The 10311-nt window shown below is 44.3% G+C and overlaps 1 protein-coding gene across 2 annotated transcripts in view; it reads right to left on the reverse strand.

Moving 5' to 3' along the window:
* Positions 1 to 9471, reverse strand: part of GRB2 (growth factor receptor bound protein 2) — a 72760-nt gene extending 63289 nt beyond the window's left edge. The window contains exons 1-2 of one of the 2 annotated variants that reach the window (XM_036088738.2): positions 9285 to 9471; positions 1679 to 1893 (exon numbers count right to left, since the gene is read on the reverse strand). In XM_036088738.2, the coding sequence (XP_035944631.1) occupies positions 1679 to 1756 (78 nt within the window). In that variant the 5' untranslated portion in view covers positions 1757 to 1893; positions 9285 to 9471. Of the gene's footprint in view, positions 1 to 1678; positions 1894 to 8049; positions 8068 to 9284 lie in introns of those variants that run through there. The other variant, XM_078066064.1, reaches the window with a different exon arrangement.
* Between the last annotated feature and the right edge of the window lie 840 nt (positions 9472 to 10311).

A 10311-nucleotide genomic window follows, 5' to 3' on the forward strand; every position in this document is an offset into this window, starting at 1 on the left:
TTCCAGATTCAAGTTTCTTGGGTGAGCTTAATGGAGAAACCCAAGTTTGCACTGGGGGGGAGGGGATTGTTCCCACAAGATTTTTGTAGAGGCTACAGACGTGAGTACCTGAGCAGCCAATCTTTTTTTAAATTTCATTATAGTTAACATAGTGTTATATTAGTTTCAGGTGTACAATATTTGAGTAGCCAATCTTATGATGATACCACGACTGTTTATCTGCTGAAAACAGTAATCACCTATGGAAACATCAAATTACTCCTCTGTACACCAACAATACAGAGTAATTTAACAGTCTAAGTTTGCTCCTTTGCTCTGACTTCTAGCTAAGAAAATAGAAACAGAAAACGTATGTTACTCTAAAACCTACAGCTGGTTCGGTCTGCTTTCTGACACTTCAGTGCTGACTTTGAGAATATCCTCGGGAAGCTTGGCATCACAAGAACAGCTCTGAAAAAAACACTTTCGTTCCCCTTAAAGGACTCTTCAATATTGCCTTCTAGGAAGTACAACCTACATTTCTAACATAACACACTTCAGAGTGGAACTCTATGTCTCAGGCAAGGAGAGCAAAATAGTAACTACCCACAGGTCGGCAAGACTCAAAAAAGGGGAAAAAAAAAATCAGCGGTCTTTTTATAAGGGACCACATTTCTACATTTCCACTTTCTTCCTCTTTGTAAAATTTTAATAATTTCACTCAGGGGTAGTAAACAAATGTGTGGCCAACTCTCAACCATCAGACTACAAACGCCTCTGAGGAAAAAATGTCAGAACTTGAGAGGCCGTGAACATGGAATATGCAAACGCTAAACTTCAGGTTCTCCTCCTGCAGAGCTGACACATTATTCGATAACACCCACCCTTGTAAAAATAAATTACATACCCAAAAGGGCAAGCTGCTGCCGTCAATTGGGTAAACAACATAATTACCATGTGCCAGGTGGAAAGCGAATCCTCAAGTAAATAGTTTGGGCTCAGAATGAGCTGCAAACTGGAAAGCAGCTTATTTTTAAACTGTCAGCAGGTTTCTTTTGTGCAATTAGAGTGTAATACAGGGTAATTGCTCAAGTTTCTTTTAAGAAAATCGCCATCTGACTCGTACAACAGCAAGATGAACCTTAGGATTTAGAACTCCACTAGTTTTTTCACAAAGAATTAAAAGACACTGAGGTTCTTTAATGAGTTTTGGCATATACTTCTAACCACCTCTCTAAACTAGAGGAAATTCATTTCTAACCAACTAGCATCAGGTTCTGGATTGCAAAAATCTTTTGACTAGGTAAAGTAAGACTAATTGAGTGCTTTTACACAAATACTTCAAGTTTAAGTCTTTAAAAAAAAAAATCCCCCAATGCTTAATAAGACTACAAGATCAGTCTACTCATACACTCATGCTGCTTTGACTTTACTTGAATTACCAACCAACAAGCAATAGAAATACTCGAGGCATTCACACAAAGGCAGTTAAAGGCCATACATCACACCAACCCTCTTAAGTCATATTTAATATTCCACTCAGCATCTCTGTCAGCTATCCAGAGCCCGCCCCACGGTAAATGGGAAAAGTGGGCAATGAGAAAGGACGAGCTCGGCTTCTTTGTGTGTTATCAGGGCAAACGAAGGTAGGTGAGTACAAGAGGAGGCCATCTCAGCATTTGCGTGGCATCACACTTACCTTGAGGATGTCCCCCCTTTTGAAGCTCAGCTCGTCGTCAGCAGTAGCTTTGAAGTCATATTTGGCGATGGCTTCCATTCTGAGCGCTGCTCAGGGCTCAGCAGCCTGAAGCCAGGGGAAGGGAGTCTTCCCTGCCGAAGCCACCCAGCGCTCTGGGCTCGGCCTCGCCGCTCTCCCGGGACTCGCTCGTGCACTCCGGGACACACAATGCCACCCTGAATCACAAGAGGGATGGGTGAGAGAAGTGGCCAGCACCGAAGGCAGCCCCGCCCTGCCGATCGGCCTGCCGCCCCAGCCCCCACGCCCCCTGGCTCGGCCTGGCTCGGCCCGCCTCCCTCGCTCGCAGGCAGGAGCCCCGATCGCCTCCTTCCTCTTCGCAGTCTCAGCCCCCAGGCGACTGACAGCCCCGCCGGCCAATGGCGGCCGCCGTTCGAGCTATTCCAAGAACACACTTCCTCTTCCTTCCCGCTGGGTGTGCGCGGTGTGCAGGAACCGGCTGGACACCCGCTCAGTCTCCGCCTTTCCTCCCTCGCCCCTTACGCTCTCTGCTCCTCCGGCCCGAAATGCAGTCCACTCAAAGAAAGGCCTCGCCCTGGGGATGGCACCCCGCTTTTCTCAGTAGCCTGGGCCCATTTCCTTCCTTTCTCCCCGCCAAGCTTTCTGGTCTTCTGAAAACGTTGGGTCCCCTATCCAGTCAAAAGCAAGCAATTCCGGCTTTGGTCCTGAGCTGCGTGAACTGTTCTCAGAAACTAACCCTTGGGTCTGCTCCTAGGAAAGCAGGAGAAAGTGAACCTCGGAACTCCTCCTTTAAATTCAATTTGCTATTCTGAGCAAGGCAGCTCTCCCTCTATCACTTCCAAACTGTGATCAGCAAGCTCAGGTAACCAGAAAAAGGAGATCCAGCGTCAGAGCCTTTTGTTGGTGAAGACCTGCTCTTGCCTAAGGCACCCTTCTCCTCTGAACACCCCCAAGACTTTGGAGTCCCAATAGCCCTTGAAATAGATGTCCAAGGTTCAGCATTTCCAGAAGGAGCCTCCACATTATTTCCAACTACCCTAGGGAGCAAAGCTGAAGTCCTAACTACGCTTGAAAGGAATCCGTTTTTCAGAATCTGAGCGGCCAGATGCCTTATCTGGAGAAAGTGCAGGGAGATGGTGCCAGTAAATCAAACAGAAGCCTCTCACAGTTACCCTGACAACAGCTGCTTTTCTCAGAGCCAGAGGGGTTCTAAAATGAACCAAATTGCATTTTGCAGGTAAAGATTCTGTAAAAACCCTTAGGTAGTGTACTACGTGATGGTGAGCTGTGGGCATACCATCTCCAGCCCTGAACACGGACATAATCTAGACCTCTGCCTAAGGAAAGGAAAATAAAGTCCCATTCTTGTTTTCAGTTAGTGTTTTCATACAGGCTAAATAAAAGCAGAAAACAACACTGACAGTGGCAGAATGGGGACAGATTATTTATAGTGACACCCTTCTTGGATAATTACCACCTAGCAAAAAGCTCATCTGAGGGGCACGGGTGATTATTCTTTTGTTCTAAAGTTAACAATTGGGGCATTAATCAAGCATAGCTGCAAATGGACTAAGCAGTAAACCAGCTGGGAATATTAAGAAGGAAATGAGTGTTACCAAGGAGGGAAGAAATCACCTGGTAATAAAAAGTCCTTCAGTCAAATTCTGAAAGCCAAACATTCTACTGCAGGTAAACTAATCAACCAAACCAATGTTTATTCTATCAGGCCATACCTACGATATCCCATGTGCGGCTGGCTCTAAAAGAGGGAAGACAGAGCTCTAGCAAATATAAAATACACACATATATATGAAGATTAGTCTCAAGAGTATTTATTTTAAATTTTAAGTGATCTCTACACCCAACATGGGGCTCAAACTCACGACCCCAAGATCAAGTCCCATGCTCTCTCGACTGAGCCAGCCGGGCACCCCTCAGAGTATTTTTATGTGTCCTTAAACACCCTTTACTTATTCTCTCTGTAGCTGCTTTTTTAATCAAACTTATCCATGTATATAATTTTGAAAGTCACTGCTTTTAAAAGGCTTATAAAAAAGGGGGGCAGTTCCTCACCCCAACACCTACCAGCAATCACCCTCAATTTTATTTTTAGCTTTCTCTTTGTATTTACTTACAATATTTCTAAATAATATGCTTTTACTGCTGTTTCTTAGTTTATTCCAGCCATGACCTATCGCTTGCAAGACGTTCACCCCTGCCAGCTTCCCCTTGCCCCTTCCAGTAATACCTATTCCAGTTTAAGCAGAGTTTCATATTACAAAATATTCTTCACTGCTGATTTAAATATATTACAAGCAACCTTCCTTTCTAGCACAATCCTTTACTTTTTCCTGGCATTAATAACTGCTTTTCCTTTTTTGCCTTCTTTCCAATGTGTGTACCTATTTTTATTTTGTTGCAAATGCTCCAAGATCTCTGCTACATGCCTGTCAATACTTTCAATATTTTCTACCTGACCAGGTCATTTATTTTAATTGGTCTCCAGGGCTGATTGTTGGGACTATGTATCAATGCTGGGAAGCTGAACTGAGCAGATCTAACAAAGATAAGGAGTTTCATTTTTGAAAAACAGAAATCAGAAAATCAGAAACTCAAAGCATTGTCACTGTCAAGGTAGTATGTTGTAACAGGGCATAAATTTCTAGGTCATTCGGGATTTCAGACAACTGCAGTGTAACTGAACTGCTACAGCATAAAAACCAAGACAGTTTTCAACACTGGGTTTTCCGGTGACCCAACTCATCTACCATAGGATTCCTAGAGAAAGCATAAACAGACACTCTTGAAAATCATGTTTCAAGTAACTACTGCTTTGTGAGATACAGTTTGAGAGAAATGAAAACCAGGCACAATTGATACTTCTTTGGCTATGCCAAATAAAAATTAGCAGCTCATGGAGAAAACCTGAAGGGCTCAGCTTCTCAGGCTAGCCACAGAAAAGAGCACACAGGCTAAAGGAATTCAAAAGGATGTGTTTCATTAAAGGCAAAAACAACCAACAACAAACCCACAAAAAACTATCTTATACACAACACTAATTATCAAAAGAAGAAAACTGAAAGTGGACGCAATGTATAATGATTTTAACAGAGAAAATGGGTTGAGAGTACATTTAACACTGAACTCTAATGAGAATGGTTAAGCTGTTCCAGCATACACCCTGCAGTCCATCACAGGCAGCAAATTTGAAGAACACAAGTGCAGGGGTGCCTGGGTGGCTCCGGCTCGGTGCATTAAGCATCTGCCTTCGGCTCAGGTCCTGATCCTGTGGGATCAAGCCCCACATCAGGATCCCTGCTCCTGGGGGCGCCTGCTTCTCCCTCTCCCTCTGCCTGCCACTCCCCCTGCTTGTGCTCGCTCTCTCTCTGTCCAAGTGAAGAAATAAAATCTTAAAAAAAAAAAAAAAAACAGAAGCGCAGCCTGAACTGTTCATTTCAAGCAATGTGCACTGAATCCTAAAATGTAGTCCCCTAAAGGTATTTGTAGGACTTTATTTTCTTTCTTCCATTTAACTCTTTTCTTCCCAAAATTTACAGACAATAAAATACACAACACTCACTGGGCAATATAGCTTAGTGTCTGCATGATCTTTAAAAGCAGGCTGATCGGGGTTCAAGTAATGACCTTGATGCTTACCAGCTATTATTTTGGGCAAGCCTTTTAAACAAGCCCCATTTCTCATCTGTAAAATGGGGATAGTATCACCTACTTTATAAGATTCACTCATTATTAGGTAATACAGAAAATATACGTGAAGTGCTTTGAATAGGGCCTGACATTAAGTTACTCAAGATAAGTTAAAATGTGATTCTACTTAAAATATAAGATGTTCAATTTCACTGTTAAAAACTGCAAATTAAAACGAGATTTCCTTCACCTACTAATTGGCAAATTTTTTAAAGGTTTATAATACTTAGCCTCTGCAATACTCTGGGTGAACACACTCTGATTCTTTACCCAACGTTCATCCATTTAACATTTTGAGCAGCTACTATACGCCTGACAATGTGCTTGGTACTGTAGTATAGTAATAAAACCATCACAGAGCCCACACTGTAGCAGGGAATTAATCAGTTCAATTTTTCTGGAAAGTAATTTTATAGTAGTATACTATAATATAGTAATTTTATGTTGACAATTTTAAAATACATATCCTTGAAAAAGCAATTCCAATTCCTAGATTTATCTCACTGAAATAATGACAAATACCATGTGCCAAATGCATATATATACAACTGATCAATATCTATGAGAATATCTATGGAATATCTTCCTATATAAATACCAAGAGATACTATCAAATTAAAAACAAAAATGCCAAAAAATTAGTTTATCCCATTTCCATAAAGCAAAATAGTATTTATCAGTGTGTGCTAAAGAAAAAACCCAAAAGGTTAACAAGGTTATCTCTAGGAGCAAGATCACAAAATATTTTCACTTTTTTTTTTTTAAGATTGTATTTATTTGAGAGAGAGAGTAAGCGAGAGAGAGGGTGCACACACAAGCCGCTGAGCAGGGAGCCTGATGCCTGGACTTGATCCCAGCACCCTGGGATCATGACCTGAGCCAAAGGCAGATGCTCAACTGAGCCCCCCAGGCACCCCAATATTTTTTCTTTCTGCACTACACACCTCAATTGTATTTTCATCACTACTTTCGTAGTTAGAAAAAACAAACACTAAAAAATCTTACTGGCGCTCTGGAGTTAGACCTGAATTCAATTGTCCCATTACCACTAGATGGGTGAACCTATATTCCCTAAATCCTAGTTTCCCTCAGCTGGAAAATGGGGATAATGACGCATGTACCTGATACGACATTTTGATGATTAAGAGAGAGCACATATAAAGGCCTTGGAGTGGAGTAAAGGCCGTGGAGTCTCTGGCACAAAGTACTAAGAAGTGTTAACTGGCCGGCATCACCAGCACCTTTTCAAGTACCGTTCCATATGTTCCTACATTGTCCATCTTCTTCCATCTACATACAAACTCAGAAGAGCTTTCTGGTAGACAAATTAACAGCCCTATTAAATATAAACTTTAAAATTAAATTGCTCCACATCAGAGTCCTAACAATGCTCAAATATTTACACATACAAAGACTAATCACATGTATCGTCACTTATTCTCTTAGGCTTTTAAATATTTACTCTATATACAGAAAGTGTAATTTAAGTTGACTAATTTAAAACCACGTTCCAGCCTCATTATTTTACAGCTGCATTCTGTAACAACAGTTTTGGTCCTTGGACTAGTTGCATCAAAATCATTCCATTCAGAGACTGATTCACTGTGGGGTGCCTTCTGGAGTTCTGCAATGTAGTGGCCTGAGGCCCAGAGCCTGAAGTAAGATTCACAGGTAATTCTTATGCATGCTAAACTTTAAGAATCACTGCTGTACTGGAAGGGTGCTTAACCAGATTTTAACTTTGCATTCCAGATAACGCACTACAATGTCTTTGCATAAAATGGAAATAATGCATATTCACTTGGCTCAACTAGGAAAAAGCCAACTTTGACAAATAAAACCAAGGGCTCTCAATAGTCTTTCAGTAGTGCCAGAAAGTTTTTTTTTAATTAAGCAAGTAACTATTAATTTCTCTCAGGAGAGCACGGTGGGTCTCTAGTCTGTATTACTTAATTTCTCCAAAATCGATGAGTCTTCTGTTCTAGGTAACAATCAGAACCACTGGGGCACAACAGGCAACATAACAGGATTTTTCTCAGAAAAACTGCTAAGTACCATCAACTAGTAGTATTTAAAACCTAGCAATCCCTCAAATCTGAATACACTTGCTAAAGAAGTAAACTGCCTCAAGCATTTAAATGCTTGCTTTTAGTATCAAAGAAAGCCAATTATAAGAATTAACTTTGGTTTTTGGGAATTCAGAAAATTTTGAACAAGGGAAGGAGCAATAGAACACATAAAGTTACTTCTTTCTATCGAAAAGACCCCAACAACATAACAAAGTGGCCTGATTAAAAAGAACCCTGGTAAAGAATAAATTCATACTGTCACAATGGGCAAGTTTTAATTCATCAGTGGTCTAAATAAATTCTATTCCCTCAAATATTTCATGTTATCTTAATTCTTTTGTAATATAGGTCTATGGTTGGTTTTGTTTTTTAACATGAACCACTCCCACTAAAAGCCAAAAGATAAGGCATACAAGCCCCAAATTGACCCAATCTTCCTTAACTAATATAAGAGAGACACAGGGAGAAAAGCGTAAGCAGACACAAAAGCACAATGTTAAAATGAAGAAAACAACCAAAACACAAATAACACAAGCAAGCTACACTTGTGACCCAGTGGCAGTATTGATTACTTACGGATGAATTCAATCCTTTGAGCCTCCCAGTTCCCAAGGGGAGAACTTAAAGTCTCGCATGGCTCTCTGGCAACTCTTCTGGCTGACTGAAGGAACACAGTGGACGCTTCAAAGTGAAGGATAAAGCAGGAAAGAGGGTACTTCCCCGGAGAGAAAACGGAATCTTTAAATGAGGGAGAAGACGAATTGCACCAAAGGGCAGAAACCTCGAAAAATTATGCCGAAGAGGGGACAAAAAGGAGGAAGGGGAAGTAGATTAGAAAAAAGGAGGGGGGGAAGGGATGGGCAAATGACTTGCATTACACAAGTAAGCATTTAGTGTCCGCAGTGAAAATAGAAGTAGATAGAAAGGGAAGGCAACTGCTGGAGAAGTATAAAGTGAAAGAGAGACAGGAAAGCCAAAGAGATATGCTAACTTCTTTCATGTGTCTTTTAGACTCTTCTCTGAGTCAACAGTACCAAAAGATAAATGTCGAGTGCACTTCGGCTCCTCTGCAAATCCTTTTATAATGACTCCCTAAACAAGCTGTAACTCATGTGGCTTATACAGAGAGCGTTGCAAATGAAAAATACCAGTGCTTTTCTATCCCCTCGCACTGAAATCTTGCCCCGGAGCATTCCAACCAACTGCTGCTTATTGTTCTTTTACAAGTATTTTTCAGAGTAGCTTCAAAAAAGAAAAAGAGAAACTAGACATCTCGACTGGCTCCGGCAGCAAAGGTTCTAACTCACGGTATTCATAGGGTCGGTGGGTTCCCTCCCCAAATTCGGCCCAATGACACCAGGAGATGGTGACGTGGTGGCCGTGCAGGTCGCAAGAGCATCAATCACCACATTTGCAGCCGCTGCGAATCCCCCGCCTCCCGGCCAAGTCAGACTGACTCACAGAATGAGTACCCAGGGCTCCCGGGCTTCTCCCGACCCCTCTGCGCAAACCCTCCGGAAGAAAGCGTGAAACTTAATGAGGAGCACCCGGCCTCCTGCCCTGGGGTCCGGGGCTCTGCACCGAGCTAAGGGCTGGGGGAGGACGGTCCCCAGGAAGGAAGCTCCCCAAAAGGGGAAACGCGGAGCCCGGGAGCCCCGGGGACTCCGTCCCCCGCCCCAGGCCTCGCCGCCCCGACCCCGAACCCCGGCAGCCCTCGGTAGGCTGGGCCCGGTCCCCGCAGGCCGACTCCCGCAGCCGAGCGAGGGGGGAAGAGGCACCGGAGCAGCGCCGCCGCCGCCGGCCGCACTCACCGTAGCGCAGCTGCTCCGCTCCGCGCCCGGCCGGCCCCTCTGCAGCGGTGCGAGCGGCCGCCGACCGCGCTGCTGCTCCCCGACGGCAGCGCCTGTTCCCGCCGCCGTCGCCGCCTCAGTCTTCGTCGCCTCTGCCGCTGCCGCCGCCGCCCGCTCGCAGAAGCAGCACTGCCGCCTGGCTTCCGCTCCTCGTCGGGGTCCCGCGAGAACTTCCCCGCGCGGCCCCGCCCCGCCCCGCCCCGCCCCCGCGAGACTTCCCCCGGCGGAAAAGGCCCAGAGCGCAAGCGCTCCTCCTCGGCCCGAGCCCCGCAGGTAGCCACCATCTAGATGCCAAGGCGCGTGCGCCAGACCGCCCCGGAGCAGGTGGCACCGACATGGCTCCGCCTCCGGGTCGCTGTAACCCTCTCTGTGCCAGGGCGGGTAAATTACAGCTTAGCCCTGAAGGAGTTAACTTCACCACACCCTAATCACTTCCCTTCTCCTGCCACCAAACCGAGGCAGTTGCGGGGGGAGGGGGTGGGGGTGCGGGAATCTCCCTCCATCCTGAAACACTCCAAATAGAGGACCAGCTTTTGAAATACTTGAAAATATGGTCCAAACAGCCCTGTTAGAGGAATTAACATATTCTTCGCTCATTGATCTAATCAAGTGCCTAATACGTGCTAATCATAGGTATAGGTATAGGTGTTGGGTATAGAAGGTACAATGAACAGATATCCTGGCCCTCAAGCAATTCACGATCTAGAGGAGCGGAAGAAAAGTAAAAAAAAAAAAAAAAAAAAGCCATATGCAATGTTAGAATTATTTGGGGGAAATGCTGAGGAAGCAGAAAAGATGGGAGGAAGGACCGCTACTCTGCCCATCTCAGAATAGCCTTCCCAGAGAAGGTGATGATGACGTCTGAGCTGAGTCTTGGAGGAGGAGGAGTTCACTAGACAGAGAAGTCGGGGTAAGGGCGCTCCAGGCGAAGGGAACGGCACGCAGGTACAAAGGAACGGAGGTGTGAGAGAGTCATGTTCTGTGTAAT

The sequence above is a fragment of the Halichoerus grypus genome, chromosome 2 (genome assembly GCF_964656455.1).
Source record: "Halichoerus grypus chromosome 2, mHalGry1.hap1.1, whole genome shotgun sequence".
Taxonomy (NCBI): Eukaryota; Metazoa; Chordata; class Mammalia; order Carnivora; family Phocidae; genus Halichoerus; species Halichoerus grypus.